Source organism: Lepisma saccharinum, chromosome 17, assembly GCF_977018435.1.
Source record: "Lepisma saccharinum chromosome 17, izLepSacc3.1, whole genome shotgun sequence".
Taxonomy (NCBI): Eukaryota; Metazoa; Arthropoda; class Insecta; order Zygentoma; family Lepismatidae; genus Lepisma; species Lepisma saccharinum.
In genome coordinates, this window is record NC_139245.1 from 59,627,929 (window position 1) to 59,649,190 (window position 21,262).

At 37.5% G+C, this 21,262-nt stretch overlaps 1 protein-coding gene across 1 annotated transcript in view; it reads right to left on the minus strand.

Annotated features, from left to right (window-relative positions):
- The window catches only part of LOC146001319 (uncharacterized), a 38,501-nt gene that overhangs the window by 12,733 nt on the left and 4,506 nt on the right, over nt 1-21,262 (minus strand). Inside the window, exon 2 of the mRNA XM_083138631.1 lies at nt 14,652-15,061. Within this exon, the coding sequence (XP_082994757.1) occupies nt 14,652-15,031 (380 nt within the window). The 5' untranslated portion in view covers nt 15,032-15,061. The remainder of the gene's footprint in view (nt 1-14,651; nt 15,062-21,262) is intronic.

A 21,262-nucleotide genomic window follows, 5' to 3' on the forward strand; every position in this document is an offset into this window, starting at 1 on the left:
AAGAGAGAGAAGTCACTCAGCCAACGGAACACCTTTTTGGCAAATATTACGACATTGGCACAGTTAGGAAAGTGTATGAAGTGGGAAACAGGAGTTAGGATGCACGTAAGATCGAAGTAAACGTTTGCGGAAGCTTGGATGACAAATCATTAATAATCGGGTTGACATTCTTTAGATGGCCTATGTGGCTTTTATTATCTCTAATAGTTTCGCTTTTTTATGAAATGTTACAGAGAACAAAGAACACGTTTTGAATGAAAGCAGTTACTGGAAGTTGTCTGCTACAAGGCCAAGGGTTGCTCACTCACGGGGACCTGATGAGAAATATAGGTCAGAGCTGGACAGACGGTCCAGACTTCCAGGCACCACGCATCTGTATTTTGGAACATTCCTGCGATCTTATCTCTAATTTCTCAAGGTGGTGCCCCCCCCCCCATTCAGTTGTCAGCAGCTCTTACGACAAGGAAACAAGTCAAGGTCGATTTAACATCTAAGCACATTCAATCTTCTCTTCTCGCGTATCCAAGAGCAAGCGAAATCACAATGGCAAAACAAGCCTGGCGCGTAATTAGCAACCATCCCTGCGCAGTTAGGGGGGGGGGGGTGGATGACAGAGGTCAAGTGCTATTGGATAGCACTCAAGCGTGGTGTGGTGGTGTCTATTTTTAGATCAGGCCCACTAGCAACCCACAGAGTGCTCGTGAAGGGAATTGCAACACAGCAAATAAAATTAGTGCAACAAACGTATTTTTCGGCCAATTTCCTTGAATTTTTCAACTTTTTTTTTTCCTTCAAATTTTTCACGGTTCCCGGGAAAAGGGTCGTTACTTCGAGAGGGTCGTTAAATCTGGGGTTTTAGAATCGAGAGTTGACTGTATCTCTTATGGTTTCATGGTGCAGGGAACAAACTTTTAGGTTGCCTGACTTTTGAAACACACTGTAATAATACAGCATGTCTTCCTAAAAGAAAAGAAATTTTTCTTAGAGTATTCAATTAACATTTTTGTGTAGAATTTAGAATATCTGGCTAAGACTAAAAGTTGCTTATTTCCTGGTACAACTCGAGGCAATTCAGTTGCCTTACCAAACTGCCTTGAACATGCAGTGTTTCAGTTGTCATTCCTACTAATAAAATCCATGAGAGTCCATTGTCATCTCATTATAAATTTTGGCATACAAATGATCAGAACGAATATTAAAAAAATATTTCAAAAAAAAAAAAAAAGAGTGAAAAATTCAAACTTAAAATACCACAGTCAAGTTTTGTTTCATATTAAAGCCCATTTAAAACACATTTGAGCTTCCTAAGTCAAACAGATTTTGACCTACAGCTGATTAAAGATTTCAAAATGTTAAATTTTTGCTTTTTAGATAGCCAATGGCTTAAAAACTAAAAGCCTCCAAAATCTGAAATTTTACATTTCTTGTACATAGGTACAGTGAATAAATAAAAAAATCTGAATCCTAAAGGTTCAAAATTATTTCTTGTTCATTTATTGACTCCGATCTCGCCACCAATGCTAGCAGATTTGATTACAACTATGTACATAGGTGTATTTTGTGTCGCTCGTTCCATTTCATACCTCACTGTCATAATAAGCCACAAGTAGCAGAAAAACAGCACTAAAAAACAGAATTATTAATACAACATAAACGATCAGCTCATAATTTTGCACATTCTTCATGTACTGGAAATAAGAGGCAGTGGGATAATTCCATTCAAAATTATCACAACCATCTTGGATTTTCATGAAATAGGGTAGGATGGTAGAGGACACGAAGTAACTTACATGTGTAAAATACAGTGGTGCAAAGTGTTTGTGCAGTAGAGTTGCCAACTTTATATACACTGGTCAAAAAAATTAGGGGAGCAAGCAAGAAATCCCAAAAACAAAGTTGGTAAGTCAAAAGTAGCAATGTATTTTGATTAGGTGAGTGTGTCCTCAACCAGTACAATACATGTCTATTGAGTCATTAGCACAACAGTTCTAGGGGTGATTTCTGAAAGGTACTGCACAAAATCAGGAGAACAGCACGGTGATAAGACAACAGAAATGGACAGATACGCAACAGATCCATACCTCTATTAAGGCGTGTGGTTGCCATGAACTGCTATGACAGCTGCACATCTGTTTTGCATGGAACCAATAAGGTTATCAACGACAGCCTGCGGAATATTCACCCATTCCTCCAGAAGGGCCATTTCCAACTGTTGCAGAGATGTAGGGGGCGTTGGCTGAGCAGCAATGCATCTTCCGAGTGTGTCCCACACATGTTCAATGGGATTCAAGTCTGGGGAGGACGCTGGACATACCATTCGTTCGATACCCTCATCCCGTAGCATGGCATCAACCAGACGTGCTGTGAGGTCGGGCATTATCGTCCACAAAAATGAAACGATCACAGATATCTGCAGCCATTGGGACAACATGAAGCCTGAGGATCTCATCCCGGTACCGTAAGGCTGTCAAAGTACCGCAACGGATAATGTGCAGGGGGGTATGTCGACCAACACTGATCCCTGCCCATACCATTAAGCCACCGCCACCATACTGAGACACTTCGCACACATGTGCGGGATAATTGCGAGTCCCACATTCCCTCCAGATGAGAATGCGTCAATTATCTGACTGGAGACTGAAACGCGACTCATCCGAGAAGAGAACTGAACTCCACTCTCCATGTCCCCACTCACGATGTTCCACAGCCCACTGTCTGCGGGCCCTATGGTGTTGCATAAAGACCCCTTTCCCGCAGGCAATTTCGTACAGTTTGGCCCGAGACTCTTCGTCCTGTTGCCAAAACAAGGCCGCGTTGCAAGTCAGTTGCAGTTTGCTGTCTATTCCTGCGAGCCGACAATGCTAAGTACCGGTCTTCCCTAACTGCTGTTGACCGTGGGCGACCTTGCCCAGGCCTCCTTCGTACTGTACCTGTCTGCTGAAATCGTGTCCACAACCTGGAAATGACACTGCGCGACACACCAAGGGCTGCAGCCACCTCACGTTGTGTTTGCCCTGCTTCCATCCTCCCAATGGCTCTCCATGCGCTACATTCCCCTAAATCGTGTTGTTCTGCCATCGTTCCTATTCAACACTACTCAACTGAATCCCTCCTGCGCTTATGGTCTGCCAGCACCAAACAACCGGTGTTCCCAAGTGACCTCGTGATTGCCCCTCATATCACAAATTCTGCCACGTGCCTTATGGTGTCACTAGAGAGCTCTTCATGCTGATGATTCATTGTACTGGTTGAGGACACACTCACTTCATCAACATACATTGCTACTTTTGACTTTCCAACTTTGGTTTTGGGATTTCTTGCTTGCTCCCCTAATTGTTTTGACCAGTGTGTGTGTGTGTGTGTGTGTGTGTGTGTGTGTGTGTGTGTGTGTATATATATATATATATATATATATATATATATATATATATTTTTATTTATTTATTTATTTATTTATTTATTTATTTATTGTCAAGCAGGTGATGCGATCAGCACCATGCTCCCCCTGCCTTTAACCCCCTGAGGCCAAGAGCTAACGATTGATTTGAGGCTGGCTGAGCCCCAGAGCCACTTTTTGCAGAGACAAGGCAGGAAAATTTCCGATCTTAGATCACCCACCAGGGTAATCAAACCCAGCTCCCTCGCATGGCAGTCTGATGCCCTACCAACTAGACCACATGAATCTCTGCACAATTTTGTTCCTATTTGGTATATTATAGTAGCAGTTGTACAGTTTCCTTTCATCTTACAATATTGTGATATAAACCAATAGATTTGCATGCCTTTTGTAACCTAACATTTGCTTCAAGGTACACAATTAACAGATATACTTGGTCCAAAATATGACCCCATAGGAGAAATGTATTCCTGAATATTTTCACCAACTTTTTTATTCTGAAAACCAGGTTCTATACACACTCAAAAGTAAAAAAAATAGTGTAACAGCCAATGGCACAAAACCAAAAATTATTAAACTAAGAAAAATATAAAATTAATCAAACCTAACACATCTAATCAAACATAATCTAAAATTATAATCAGCATCAAACATAACGAAATGAATTTGTTACCTCGTTACCTGCCACATGAGTTGTATTTAACTCACCTAGTTTTATGCCAAGGGCCTTGTGAGGCATACTTTACTCAAATGTCTTTTCACCTTGGGAGTATCGTGGTGCACAGGCAACTCAAACTACCATGATATTACATTCATGTTACGTGAAGAGTAGACCCATGGACAAAACTTTGCAGATGGTTCATGAAAATCTTGTGAAAATCTTATTAAGTGATGCTGATATTGTTACAATTAATACAAACAATTTAAAACATGTATAAAATGAACAGATGTACATTAACTTCTTTTATATTTATTTTTGCCTTTTGCGATTGTACATTTGGCTTTGATGAATTGCTGGCCAGTGCCTCGAAGTATAATGATAAAAGATATATCAAGTTACAAATAACCCAAGACTCAATGCTCAGAAAAAACAACAACAAAGCTCCAAAAAAACAATAAAGATGCTGTGAGCGATATATAACTCATGTGGCATCAATGTAATGACTCACTACCACCGCCTGAGTTGCATATGACCTCTCACATAAATGCCATGAAATAGTGAAATAAAGTGACAGAGATATGAAATTTACTGGATATGTAGCCCAGGCCCCATATGCCACCAGTCTGCGGGATGAGTTCCAGACTGCAATGATAGGTGGCAGAACTGGTAGGAAAGGGAGGTTCTGTATGTGCAATTTGCCTTTAAGGTGCCAGCCAGTCATTCAGTGACATGAGTCATGACGTTCACAGTGTCAGGTGCCACGAAGAAGGCTCAGCGATCCGTCATACAGTGGCAATGGACGAGATCTTGCTCAGCTGGTATACGCCAAAGAGTAAACACCTCAGCAAGGAGTGGAAACGCCCCACGTCCCCACTGAGTCACACCATTTAATTTTAGTCCTTTGTTGGTTTCTTTTACCTTCCTAACAGCATATTCTAAGACAAAATTAAAGAGCACTGGAGATAATGCATCTCCTTCTTTTAACCTATCATGAATTGTAAATTTGTCAAGACACATTAATACCCACACGAATTTTACTTTCTGTTTCACTGGTGCATATTGTTATCATACTAACAAGCTTCTTAGGTATTCAAAACTCTACTAATATATTATATAATTTATCTCTTTTGACCGAATCATATGCTTTTTTGAAATCAATGAATAGCTGATGGACATTTTGATTATATTCCCACTTCTTTTCAAGTGTCTGTCTGATGTGAAAAATTTGATCTGTAGTTGATCTGTTACATTTAAATCCACATTGATATTCATAATCACTTATAATTTCATTAGCATATGGGGTTAGTCTTGTTAAAAGAATTTTAGATAATATTCTATATAGTTTTTCTTGTATGTACGCATTTCTTCCATTGTAGTTTTATTTTCTGTTTTACTGGTGCACACTTTTATCATACTAACAAGCTTCTTATGTTAGATAACTTTGTTTAAAAAATTGCTAACCATTGTTGTAACTGTATCTTTAGTCAAAATGAAAATAAATGTCTGATGAAGGAAGCGTGTGTTCTCCTGAAACGTCACAACGAAGAACTGTTTTCTTATGCTTGTAATAACCGCAAACTACAGGAAAATAATATTTTATATGTTGTTGAGAGTAGAAATTCCACGGTAATTATTGCAGTTCATTTTAACACCTTTTTTAAACACAGAAACAATTATGGATTCTCTCCACTGTTGAGGGGTTTCTTCTTTATTCCATATTAAACAAATTAATTTATGAATTTGAAATATTAACGAATTTCCACCATATTTAATTAACTCAGGTAAAAAAAGGTAAAGTGCTCCCCTGTGCATAGCACCATGCCATGAAGGCATACAGGGGGTGTGGGGGTAACGCCCCTAGCTGATATTAAATCAATGCCAGGTGCTTTGTTATTCTTTAGCCATTTAATAGCATCTTTAACTTCAGTCAAGTTAGGTTCTGGAACTAAAGGTTCTGCTGTGTGCACTTCATTTACTTCTGATTTATCTCCTACATGAACATTTAAAAGGTCATTAAAGTAGTTCTTCCATCTATTTAGAATATCGCTTGGGTCAGCTAGAAAATCACCGTCTTTATCTTTTATCAAGTTTACTTTAGGTTGCCACCCCTTTCTAAATTCATTTACACATTTATATAAATCTCTGATATTTTTATTTTTGTTTTAATTTCGTTAATTTTACTTTTCAAGTAATATATTTTTTTTACTTCTAAAGGTGCGGTTATCTTCTCGCTTTATTCTATTATAATTGCTTAGATTTGTATCATCAGTTATATTTAACCACCTAAGTCTAGCCTGATTTCTTATTTCTATTAGATTATGACATTCATTATCAAACCATGGCTTACTTTTTCTAGGTTTATGGTATCCTATACTTTCTTTAGCTGCTGATTCTATTGCATTATGTATGTGCTCCCAATTCTTGTTTAAATTATATAATATATTAGTCGAGTTTGGAATACCTAAGAAGCTTGTTAGTATGATAAAAGTATGCACCATTGAAACAGAAAGTAAAATTCGTGTGGGCATTAATGTGTCTGACAAATTTACAATTCATGATGGGTTAAAACAAGGAGATGCATTATCTCCATTGCTCTTTAATTTTGCCTTAGAATATGCTGTTAGGAAGGTAAAAGAAACTAACGAAGGACTAAAATGCAATGGCGTGACTCAGTTAGCATATGCAGATGACGTAGACTTATTAGGGGATGATATAAATACAATTTTGAAAAATGGTAAAATATTTTTCAAAACTGCTAAAGAGATAGGTTTGGAAGTTAACAAAGAGAAAATTAATATATGCTTACAGGCCGAAACCAAGTGTTAGGTAATAATCAAAATCTAATTATTGATAACAACTTGTTTGAAACAGTTTACAAATTCAAATACTTAGGAGTAATAGTAACAAGTGAAAATTATATTAAAGAGGAAATAAAAAGTAGGCTAAATTCAGGAAATGCATGTTACTTCTCTCTTCATAAACTTTTGACTTCTCGTTTAATATCTAAGAAACTAAAAGTTAAAATATACAACACAGTAATTTTGCCCATAGTATTATATGGGTGTGAAACTAGGTCCCTTATATTGAAAGAGGAACATAAATTGAGAGTATTTGAAAATAAGATCCTTAGCAAAATATTTGGACCTAAAAGGGATGAGGAGATAGGTGAGTGGAGAAGGTTACATAATTTAGAACTACATAATTTGTATTCATGTCCAGATATTATTAGAATGATTAAATCAAGAAGACTTAGGTGGGCAGGTCATGTGGCACGAATGAGAGAGGAAAGAGGAATTTACAGGATTCTTGTTGGGAAACCTGATGGTAAGAGACCTGTAGGAAGGCCAAGACGAAGATGGAGGGTCAACGTTGAGATACACCTAAAGGAAATCGGTAGGGATGGAAAAGAGTATAGAGATCTTGCTCAAGATAGGGACAGATGGAAGGCCTGTGTTGCTGCAGCCATGAACCTTCAGGTTTAAGAAGACTAGAGAGATAGTTAGTTAGCAAATTTTCCTGTATTAAATTTTGTAACTCTTAGATTTTGTTGCTTATCATTTATCACTGTGAGTCTTTCTCTTGATTTAGCAATTACTAAATAATGGTCACTGGCACAGTCAGCACCTCTATGTGTATGAACATCAATTATACTAGTATGCCTTCTCTTATCAATGAGAATATGATCTATCTGATTATGAGTTTTACCATCTGGAGTAGACCAGGTATACAGGGTAAGTCAAAATGATGGACCCGATTACAGAAATTTATTCTGTGAAATCTAATAAACATATGTTATTGTGAGACATGCACTTCGAAAGGTTAACTTTCAAAGTTTAGTTTTTACGCAGTGTTTCTACTTTCTACCGCTAGGAGTCAGCAGCGAGCAGGAAAATGGTGTTGACTGGAGAACAGAGATCTTTCTTTGTGCTTGATTCAGGGTGGCTACAAACAAGCAGAAATGAAATTCCCTGACTTTTCCAGGTTTTCCATGACAAAATTTACATTTTTCCCTGACAATTACAAACTAAACTAAATCGATGTTTTTGCAAATGGAAATAATAAAATCGTACAGATCCACGTATGGTTTTGCTAAGTACCAATATTATATTTTATTAAATTGACTTAATTTCTCTATTCTCTATGATTTGAATTCAAACTGCAAAATAGTGAATTTGGAAAATTATTACAATTCACAAGCTAAGGAAGGATTATGGAATTTTGTCATATGCAGTAAGTTTAAAATAAAATACTAGATTATTTTTAAAGTTACGACTAAATGAGATAAGAGTGAAGAGTGACTGATTAAGAAATACAATTTGTAATTTATCAGTCTCCTTATACATTCTCGGTATTATATGTTGATATTTCCACTGAGGTTTGGAATCCTCTGCTTGCAAAAACTATGAGTGCGGACTCATTTTTCAATGCATAAAGTTACTTCTCTCTTCTCTGTAAAGCAAACAACTTAACTCCTGCATATAAGTGAAACAACTGAATCGAACAAAAGACAGTGTCATATTTCCTTACATTATCAATGGGATTTCTGCTTCAGTATCAGTATATCCAAGTGAAGTGCTGTGAAACTGACAACATGCAGTTATACCATTAATGCTGACGAAAAGCGTATGTAGGTATTAGAAATTTAATGCAAGGAATTTATAGAATTGCATTGTATAGGTACCTGATTTAGCTAACCAGCACATTAAAACAGGAACACTCTAATAATAAAAGCTTCTGAAAGTTAATATGCGAGGGGCATCCTGAAAAAAGCTCCAAGTGCCTATATGCAGCACTAGTGGTCGGAAAGCGACACACACACACATGCAGGCAGGAAGAAGTGGCATGTAGCTGTAAACTGGTACAGTTGCAATGCAGCCGGTTTAGGACAGTTCTAGGTTAAAGATTGCAGCTCTCATAAAGTCTCCCACCGACTGCGATGTAGCTTACATTGCACGCTCAGAAATTTACACAGAGCCACCAGCAATCGTGTGAGGTGTGCAGACCGGACGTCGTGAGTCAGACGATGGTGCAGACAATACACGGAAGGACAATCGAATGTGCACAACCCCATACAGCTGAGTACACACGGGCCCTTTGCATCACTTCAGGTGAGAGATCTTGGACCATTCCCTGTACAGCACTGGCCTTGAATGTACCGACTTTCATCTCATTGTTTAACTGAAGAGGTTTCTGGCAGGGCAAGGATTTGACAGCTACATTGCGGTAGAGATAGTTCCAGTCTTTGCTGTCAGAAACATATACCATGGGCATACAAAATTTAGTGCCATGCTACGACACATGCCAGAACAACGGTGGTGATTATGGCGAAAATTAGGTAAGGACTCACTGTTACTAATGCAATAAATTACAACTGATATTCTTGTTTTATTTATGCCTAATCGGTATGGACCTTGATAATTTGTTTTTTTTTTCAAATTGGTGTATTTTCTTATTTTTTATTTTTTACTATACGGTGTTATTTTCCCCAAAATTCACATTTTCATTTTAGTGCATTTTCTGGCAAATATCTGAAATTATACCCTCACGGTGTTTTTAAACTATTTCAAATTGTAAGTCACATGGGTTATGCCTCTTCGCCAGAGTTTGATATCGTGAAAGTTATTTTGGGATGGTTATTTTCCATACCCCTTTATTAATTTTAAGGTAAGGATTTTAGATAATGGAATTTTAGTGTGGAGTTAGGGCCCCACACTTTCTTGATCACGGCTGAAGGTGGGTTGATGTGATCAGCACCACACTCCTGGCTACCTTTATCCCTCAAAGTTTCCTCAAGGTACCAGCTTCATATGATGCTGGGTGGGCGCCGGAGCAGTTTGAATAGGTGGAAAACATCCCGGTTCTTCCCTGCAGGGGATCGAACCCGGGTCTCTCGCATGGTAGTCAGATGGCCTAACGACTGAGCTCCATTATTACTCGCTCGACAAATGCCGATAGTGCGCACTTAGCTCGGTAATTCAAAACATATCTCGTGCGGCAAATACGAAGATGTGGCTCCCGTGTGACGGTACATACACACTCAATCTCCTGTTAAAACCCTGCCACTTTGCTCTGTGATGTAAATGGTTTTGATAGAAGTTGAAAAAATCGTGGGAAATAAATGATTTAATGTGGCTGTCGGAATTATTCCACGTACGTAGAACTCTATAGTTTACTCTTGAGAAAAATATTGGAAAACTTGCATGTTCTATGTACTCAAACATGGTCTAGAAAAGACAAGGATGTTGGATTTCATGGAATTTTTCGTTGTTTTAGGACATTTCTTTAAAAAAAAATCGCTAAAAACGCCAACAATTCGCATTATTTCGATATTTCGAAAGGGCGAAAAATGTGTCCAGACATTACTGCATATTCCTAAACATAATTTCGCAGCAATTATCATTTTCACGGTTTTGGCGTTTGCAAAAAATTGGAAATTAATTCTGGCCACCCCTCGTATAAATCAGTAGATGGAAAGTGAAAATTTAGCAGGGCTGGCAGAGAAAAGTCAATTCTTGAAGGAAGTGATTTGCAGTTATGATTGAATGATTCTAGTAAATATGATATTAAAATATTTACGTATTTATTATTAGTATTTTATTTCATAATATTGTACATTAACTTCACTCAGTGAGAGATTTAAGACTATCTCTCACAAGAGTAAACAGACAGGACAGAGAGTGGCGTTAATTTCATTGGAATACTAGTGTTGCAGTAAATTTGAGGTTGGGAGCATGCACTTGCCAATTTTTATAACGTTCACCAATGCAGATTTGTTTCACTTTTTCGTGATAGTATTCAATATATATCCCGTTTGGTATATATTCTTGATATCTAAGAATATTGCAATGTCATTGTAAACGTATGTTAACTTGTGCGAAACCAGTAATACGTCAGGATGATAAAAGAAAGCCTTCGTAAGGACTTCTACATTCAATAAGGTGAAGTGAGCCAGAAGAGTAATAAAATTCCAGCAGCATATTTGCAGTCTAAAGCTCTTCTTGTTTATGCATGCGATTTTTGTTCGATGTTGCAGTCCATGCAATTTCTGTCGCATGTTGTAGTGAGATACTTTGTTGGGTGACGATATTCGACAAAAATCGTAAGTATCAATGGAACATATTTGTTTCCATGTTCTTTCAGTTTGCCCAACAAAATGCCTTACTATGACGTCAGACAACTATCGGACGGCGCCACCCGCTCTTATCCCCTCTATCTGTTGACAATTCCCCTTACTACTCCCATACGGACAAGAAAAAAATGATAATTCAATGCATTTTCCACGTAATAGTTAGAGGCTTAACCTTTACTCCGCCGATGATACCAACCATATGGTATCATCAGAGTAAGGTCGTACTGGACCGATGATACCATATGGTATCATGGTTCTGATAACAAAATGAATGTGCTTCTTGGACCTTCGTACTCTCATATTTGGGTGGAAACTCTGACACAGGTCTGGAGCAAGCCTGGGAAATTCATATTAATGAACAACCTCCCCCCTCTCCGAAACATATCCATGCCACATTTCCGAACAGTTTCACATTTTGGCTCATTATTCAACTTGTATGGTACCCAGGAACATGAAACATGTTTCAATCTCTTTGGAAACGGTCATTCTTTGAAGAGAACACTAAGGTTTGCACCTTCTCCCCAAAATAGCGGGAGAAGAGGAGGTAAACTCCAGATTCTTTTTGTTGTTTTTTTCATTGAAATTCGGTAGTCGCTCCCCCCAAACCCCCTTTCCTCGGTTCAGCGTTCTGAATTGTATGAGACGGTTGCATACTCTGATGTTTTAGCTGCAAAACAAAACTTATCCGAAATAGATTGCTCCCATAGTAGCCGAGTTATAACAATTTTCCTCCAGACATGCAAATTACCTATTTTTCGTAAAAAAAATAATAATCACATTTTGGCATATTATTCAACTTGTATGGCATCAAAGAACATGAAACATGTTTCATTCTCTTGAGAAATGTCCATTCTTTGAAAAGAATACTAAAGTTTGCGCCTTCTTCCCAAATAGCGGGAGAAGAGGGGGTAAACTCCAGATTCTTTTTGTTTTTTTCATTGAAATTCGGTAGTCGCTCCCCCAAAACCCCCTTCCCTCGGTTCGGCGTTCTGAATTGTACACGGTTGCATGCTCTGATATTTTAGCTGCAAAAGAAAACTTATCCGAAGTAGATTGCTCCCATAGTGTCCAAGTTATAACAATTTTGCTCCAAAAATGCAAATTACCTATTTTTCGAAAAAAAAAAAAAAAAACAGTTTCACATTTTGTCTTATTAGTCAACTTGTATGGCACCCAAGAACATAAAACATGTTTCACTCTCTTGAGAAATGTCCATTCTTTCAAAAGAATACTAAAGTTCGCGCTTTCTCCCCAAAATAGCAAGAGAAGAGGGAGCAAACTCCAGATTTTTGTTTTTTGCATTGAAATTTGAGGGACATGCCCCCCAAGCCCCTTCCTCGGTCCGGTGTTCTAAATTGTACACCGTTGTATGCGCTGATGTTTTAGCTGCAAAACAAAAGTTATCCGAAGTAGATTGCTCCCATAGTGCCCAAGTTATAACAATTTTCGTCAAAAGAGTGTTCGAAGTCAATGAAGACAAAATTCCCTGACATTTCCCTGACTTTTTTTGACACCTCAAATTCCCTGACTTTTCCCGGTTTTCCAGGTCTGTCGCCACCCTGTTGATTATCATGTGAACAAGTCTGTGATTAGTGTGCAACGGCATTTCCGTACCTAATATCGGAGAGAACCACCTACGGGGAAGGCCATTCATAAGGGGTATGAACATTTCAGAGGTTCGGGCTACATGTGTAAACGAAAATCGACTGGCCGTCCGTCGACTGGGGAAGAGACAGTGGAATGAGTGCGCACATGCTTCGTGTGGAGTCCAAAGAAGTCCACCTACTGGGCAGCGAGAGAACTTCAACTTCCACAGAAAACTGTCTGGAGGGTTCTGCGGAAACATTTACAAATGAGAAACCCTACTGCTTGCAACTAGTTCAAGCCTTAAAAGACACTGATTATGCTTTGGGGAACTGCTAACCCCCATGAATTTGTGGGACATGAATGCAATTCTCCCAAAGTGAATGCCATCTCAATGGGGCATTGGAACAACATTGGATAGGCCGTGCATCTCCGGAGGATCGACCTCTCCTTCATTGGCCACCTCGTTCCCCCGACTTGACCCCTGTGATTTCTTCATGTGGGGTTTTGTCAAGGATCATGTTTACGTACCACCACTTCCAACATCATTGGATGACCTGCGTGCCCGCATCACAGCAGCCATTGCTGATATTGACCGCAACATGCTACACAAGGTTTGGCAGGAGATAGATTATCGGCTTGATGTGTGCCGTGTTACGCGAGGTGCTCACATAGAACACTTGTGATTTGTTTGAAAAAACTTTGATAGTTCACCTTTCTTAGCACATGCTTTACAATAACATTTGTTTTTTTATATTTCACAGAATAAATGTCTGAAATCGGGTCCATCATTTTGACTTACCCTGTATTTATGGATATCTTTATGTTTAAAAGTGGTACTTTTCACAATTAAATTCTTTGAGGTTGCAAAAGTAATCAATCTTATACCATTATAATTACTTAATTTATGAAGACTTTCTTTATCAATCGTGAGTTTAAATGTCTCTTCTTTGCCAATCTGTGCATTACAGTCACCTAACAGAATTTTCATATCATACTGAGAAAATTTATCGAAGAGCTCTTCTAACTCTGCATAAAAATCATCTTTATCTTCCGTTGGTGCATGTATGTTTATTAAAATAATTTTACACCACCTACCCTGTAAAACTGCATATGATATCCTATCATTAATAAATTCTACTGTTTTAAGAGCCGAGATAATTCTATTATTTATGAAAAAGCATGTTCCAAAATTATGATTTTCAGTACCACCATAAAAAAAGGAAAATTTTTAGTTTTACAATTCCCTTCTCCTGGCCACCTAACTTCCTGGACAGCTACTACATCTAATATATACTTAACTATCTCATTAACTGTACACTGAAATGCCCCAGGCCGGTAAAGGCTCAGAACATTCCAGGTGCCTAATTTAATATCCTTATTCCTAATGTAGATCTTATCCTTAGTCCAGGGACCTCCCAAAGTAGTCCCCACCCGAAGATCCGAATGGGGGACTATTTTACCTCTGGAATATTTTACCTTGGGAACATCCATGGCCTCATATTGCTGTTTCTTGACATGTCTTTTTACAGTGCAGAGTTATCAGCTCTACGCCTAACCCCCAATATGAATGGAGGACCGCACCTGTCGTTGGTCAGTGGATCCCTGGGATCTAGCTGGGAGGATCACATTGTAGTCCACCAACCATACCCCACTTCTGCCGATAGTGGGACGCTCATAGAGCCATGACAGGACAGCTCTGTAAATCCCAACAGAGCACAATGTTGACCATTTCACTCTGTTGGTTGGTAAATTGCAGTGAACAAGTCACTGGGTGATGAGGTCGTCACATCCCTCAACTTGAGAAAATTTTGAGCAGGTATGATCAAAGTATTATGGTACTTGGTTTCAATAACGCAAAAATAACTTCATGCACTCACCTTTCTGTCTCTGCAGATGGACATTCGTCTTCAATTGCAAGTTCACTCTTCACATCTTCAGGCTCTACAATCTCATCACTTTTAATTGCAACAGTGCCAAACTGTACAATGTCATCACTCGCATCAAGATCTTTACTATCCTCCTGAAAAAATTCAGTCATCCCAGCACCAGAGTTCAAGTATATGTGAAAGGCAACATCTCCTGGCTCTTCGACTTTCATTTGTTCCAACTTTGATTCAGATTTAATAACTGGTGATGAAGATGCTGGCTGCCAAGTGTTTCCGGCTGACTCTTCATTTGGTTCACTCTTGATTGAAGAATGCATGAGGTCAGGTTCTTCTTTCCGTAGATTGGACAGAGAGTGATCGTGAAACTCCATCTGTGTTGATGAGGGTAAGGCACTTGCTATCTGAAAATACATTTTACACACAAACATTAGATGGTGCTCAAATAAAAGACAAAATATAAGATACACGTATATACATATGTGCGTGTGTAACAAGTATAAAAGGGAAAAGGAAACAGTCACCAGACAATCGAAAAATCCAAATTTTTGCAGCCTCATCTCCAGTGGTAGAAGAAGATTGTGAAAATGGAAGCTGTGTAAAGTTTAAAGTGATGATTATGGAGGTATGAGGGTGGAAATGTTTTGGTGGGGAAAGTTACTGGGTAGTTGTTTTCAGGCCAGAGGTTGGTTCCATTCATGGCTGATATGTAGGCCCTCTCCCATCTTTTTCATACTACGATATTGGCAGACTGGGTAATCTCTACTCAGAAGCAGTCATTGAAAGGGATGTTTTGATGGTTGGTAGTAACGAAAATGATTAAGTCCAGGTTGTGGGTGGAGGAGGGGTGGTTGTTGATCCTGAGGTTAAGGGCCTTGGATGTCCCACCCTCCTTCCTCCCGATATTGCAGGTGAAGGTATAGATAACACTGCCCAACTTTGTGTGTATGTGAGAGCCTTGGTTTTTAGGCCTGTTCCTGGGGTTTTGGGGGCTGATTCAGAAAATTCAGACTGCATGAGATCTGGTTAGATACAGATATGATATATTATATGAATGCACAAAATTTTAGTCCATTCTTTAAAAGATCTCCTTTGCAAAATAGTGATATAGTAACAAGCTTTGCTAATTGATTTGGCAATTTATGTTTTTCAATTAGCCACATTTGTTTATGTATAACTGACCTTTGTTTCACAACTGTTATTCCCACCCATATCATTTCATTTCTGCAGATCCAACACCATAGAGGTCATGGATACTTCACAACAGAGCTGCCCGAATCATACTAACATATTTTGCTATATTTGTGGAGAGTACACACTAGAAGCAGATAGGAAACCTGTTTCTGAGTTTGCAAAAAGAGCATATGTAACTTATTTTGGTGTCAATCTTGGAGATCAGAATAAGCCATGGGCTCCTCATACTGTATGACAAAATTGTATGGAGCATTTGCTCCAGTGGACAAATGGAAAGAGCAGTTACCTGAAATTTTGGAGTACCAATGGTTTGAAGAAAACAGAAAAACACTTATATGACTGTTATTTTTGTATTGATAATATCCCAGGCATCAATCTTCATAATCGTGACAAGTGGTCTTATCCTGATCTACCTTCAGACAAGAGACCTGTTCCACACTCGTATCTTGTACCCATTCCACCTATCCATGAACTACCACAGCTCTCAGCAGATGAGTCTTACATGTCTGATACTGCACAAAATGAAGACAGTGGGGTTAGTGTCACTGATTTTCAAACAATTTCACCTAGTGAACGTTTTAACCAGAATGAACTGAGTGATCTGATCAAGGACTTAAATCTTTCCAAGGAGTCTTTGGAATTGTTTGTCTCCAGACTAAAGGAAACGAAAGTACTTCAGCCTGGAAACAAGAATTACATTTTATCAAATGAGAAAAAAAGGATTTGCTCTCATTCTTTACTGAACACAACTACTTAGTATTCTGCATCGACATCAGAAACCTTTTGAAGAAAATTGGTCTTTCAGCAGTTCAAAACATAGTTTGAAATGTGTTCTTTTATTATAACAATATGGTTGTATTCCAATCTGTCACCCCACCAGGATGAGAGAAGAGTCCAAGACCATCTCTTTAGTCTTGGAAAATATAAAATACCACCATCAATGGGTGATATGTGTAGACTTGAAGATGGTTAATTTTCTCCTTGGTCAACAAAGTGGCTACACAAAGCATCTTTTCTTGTTATGTCTTTCCAATAGTAGAGCCAAACATCAACATTGGGCGAGAAAAGATTGGCCTACGAGGGAATATATGGTTGTTGGAAAACAAAATGTTCTCAATGAACATTTGGGAGCACGAGATAAAATCATACTGCCACAACTACACATATAGGTAGGCCTGATTAAATACTTGGTAAAATTTTTGAGGAAGCACATTGAATACATACCGCATAAGTAACCTGGACTTACCATGGAAAAACTGTAGGCAGGACTTTTGATGGTCCACTGATCAGACAACATAACTGACCCACATTTCATATTATGAATGAATGAAATTGAATCATGTGCCTAGTCTTCATTTGTTCCTGATGTGATAAACGTTCTTGGCAACAAGAAGGCACATAACTACAAGCAATTACTAGAGGATATCATCTTTTATTTCAAAGGCTTGGCTGTAACATAAGTGTCAAACTCCATTATCTGCACTGTCACTTAGATAGCTTTCCAGGGAACCTTGGTGACTTAAGCGAATTACAAGGTGAAAGGTTTCATCAGGACATAAAAACAATTGATGCCAGATATCAAGGAAGATGGGATGCACACGTGATGGCAGACTATTGTTGGAATCTCATGCGGGATCATCTTGGCACATTCCACTCTCGGAAATATTACAAAAGAAGCTTCTTCTGTGTCTAATGACTGGGAAGTTTGTATCATAAATCTCTGCTTTTGTTTTTTTTCTTGTATGTACGCATTGCTTGCATTATAGAATTATTTTCCTGTAGTTTACGGTTATTACAAGCATAAGAAAACAGTTTTTCTTTGTGACGTTTCAGGAGAACACACGCTCCTTTCATCAGACATTTATTTTCATTTTGACTAAAGATACAGTTATAACAATGGTTAGTAATTTTTAAACAAAAAGAATCTGTTATATAATGGATGTTGTCAATGTTACATTGTTGTAATATAGCAACTTAACTGTGGGAAAAAAAAAAAAAAAAAAACCAGTCTGTTTTATTTTTATTTAAATTATGAATCCAAAATATCATCAGGCAATTCAAATTCATCATTGTTTTCACAAAGTCTCTTGATGTTTTCTGTTACATTAAATTTTAAAGATGGTGGCTTACTCCATTTGTGAAAAAGAAAACTCCATACTGGATCTATGTTACCATTTTCATTATTTAATTTATTCCAGTGTTCTTCTGCAATTTGCGAAGATTCACTTGCGAACCCATGAATAACAATGTAATTTCTTTCCTTGATCTGCAAATTAAGACAACTGACTCAACAATTCAAACATCAGTCCATAGGAAAAAATTAGCGGGGGAAAAATATATCCATGCCAAATCAGAACATTCGCGTATAACAATGGATAACATATTTTTAAATTTTTTCCTGAGAGCACAAAGACTATGTTCTAATGATGAGGATATCAAAAATGAAGAAGAAAGGCTCTTTAATATAGCAAAAGAAAATGGTTTTCACACTAACAGAATAAACCAAATCAAAAAACAAGTTGCAAGAAAACTAAAGGAAAAGAGAAATACAGACAAAGATGAAAAATCTGTTGAAAAGAAATTTGTGTGCATTCCATTCCACAAGGGATTCTCACATAAAATTGCAAAAATTTTTAGAAGTTTTAATTTCAAAATTGTTTTTAAATCACCAAGAAGTTTGGAATGTACATTTAATGAATTCAAAATGAGAAACTCTCTACCAGATGTGGAAACCACAGGAATATATAATATAAGTTGTTCATGTTCAAAAGATTATGTGGGACAAACAGCAAGGAAAATGGCAATAAGATGGCACGAACACGATTTGGACATTATAAATCTAAACCCAAGAACAGGTTTGTCAACTCATATCATCGAAGAGAAGCATTTGATTAAAAAGAGAAGGGTTTGAAGGTGAATGTCTGGGAAGCTTCGTTCATTGCAGAAGAACACTGGAATAAATTAAATAATGAAAATGGTAACATAGATCCAGTATGGAGTTCTTTTTCACAAATGGAGTAAGCCACCATCTTTAAAATTTAATGTAACAGAAAACATCAAGAGACTTTGTGAAAACAATGATGAATTTGAATTGCCTGATGATATTTTGGATTCATAATTTAAATAAAAATAAAACAGACTGTTTTTTTTTTTTTTTTTTTCCCCACAGTTAAGTTGCTATATTACAACAATGTAACATTGACAACATCCATTATATAACAGATTCTTTTTGTTTAAAAATTACTAACCATTGTTATAACTGTATCTTTAGTCAAAATGAAAATAAATGTCTGATGAAAGGAGCGTGTGTTCTCCTGAAACGTCACAAAGAAAAACTGTTTTCTTATGCTTGTAATAACCGTAAACTACAGGAAAATATATCTCTGCTTTTGGTATGAAATAAGTAGATTTTCATGTAGTATTCATTTCTATTAATTCTTAATGTTTCCTTCATGCTTAAAAAATACATTAATTTTAACACTTTATTAAAATATCCAGATTTTTTAAATCAGGTTGATTCAAATCGTGATGAAATCATTTTAAATAAAAAAATATATAGAATGATGTACACTTCTCCAAATGTTACTTGACCATCCTGAAAAAGTTTTCAAGAGTCCAGAAATCGTTAATTTGGCAACATAGCTCTTGAGAACCAGCAGAGAGTAGCCAACTTTACTGTAGGTCCCTCTATTAGGCAAGAAACCCTCTGGTGTAAGACTTACAATATTGTTTATAACATGAAGTCGGAAACTATATTCAGCCAACATGTTAATAGAGAACAATACGGAAAACTCAAGTATGAGGAATAATTTAAGAAAATACTTGCGATTTGGCACGTTAAAATTCGAATTAAACAAACTGTTGAGAGGTTGGAAACACTGCATTTGCTCGTGGTACACCTGGAGGAAATCGCTGTCAAGTTTGAACACAAGAGGACATAATTATGAGTAGGTTATGCAAATAAAATATAACACCACCTTGCAATGTACTGTGCAATGAGCGAAAGTTAAAGAATCTCACAATTTGCAGCGAAAATGTGTTCAGTCACATAGAACACATGCTACTCGTTGGTAGCATGAGTAATCATCAATACGTTTCAAAGCATTTTCTACAAGCGATGTTGTAGAGTATTGGTATAGTACTAGTCTCACAAATCAGGGTGGCTACAAAGAAACAGAAATTAAATTCCCTGACTTTTCCAGGTTTCCAGGACAAAATTTACATTTCTCCCTGACAATTACAATCTAAACTAAATCGATGTTTTTGCAAATAGAAATAATAAACTCACACAGATCCACGTTATGGTTTTGTTAAGTACCAATATTATCTTCTATGAAATTGACTTAATTTCTCTATTCTCTATGATTTGAATTCAAAGTGCAAAATATTGAATTTGGAAAATTATTACAATTCACAAGCTAGGGAAGGATTATGGAATTTTGTCATACGCAGTAAGTTTAAAATAAAATACTTGATTATTTTTAAAGTTACGACTAAATGAGGTAAGAGTGACGAGTGAATGATTAAGAAATACAATTTGTAATTTATCAGTCTCCTTATACATTCTCGGTATTATATGTTGATATTTCCACTGAGGTTTGGAACCCTCTGCATGCAAGAACCATGACTGCGGACTCATTTTTCAATGCATAAAACTACTTCTCTCTTCTCTGTGAAGCAAACAACTTAACTCTTGCATATAAGTGAAACAATTGAATCGAACAAAATAAAGTGTCATATTTCCTTACATTATCAATGGGATTTCTGCTTCAGTACAGTATATCCAAGTGAAGTACTGTGAAACTGACAACATGCAGTTATACCATTATTGCTCACGAAAAGGGTATGTAGGTATTAGAAATTTAACGCAAGGAATTTATAGAATTGCATTGTATAGGTATCTGATTTAGCTAACCACACATTAAAACAGGAACACACTAATAATAAAAGCTTCTGAAAGTTCATATACGAGGGGAATCCTGAAAAAAGCTCCAATGGTGCCTATACACAGCACTAGTGGTCGGAGAGCGACACACACACATGCAGGCAGGAAGAAGTGGCATGTAACTGTAATCTGGTACAGTTGCAATGCAGCCGTTTTAGGACAGTTCTAGGTTGAAGATTGCAGCTCTCATACAGTCTCCCACCAACTGCGATGTAGCCTACATTGCACGCTCAGAATTTGGCACAGAGCCACCAGCAATTGTGTGAGGTGTGCAGACCGGACACCATGAGTGATAGTATGGTCAGACGATGGTGCACACAATTCATGGAAGGCCAATTGAATGTGCACAACCCCATACAGCTGAGTACACATGGGCCCTTTGAATCACTTCAGGTGAGAGATCATGGACCACTCCCTGTACAGCCCTGGCCTTGAATGTATCGACTTTCATCTCTTTGTTTAACTG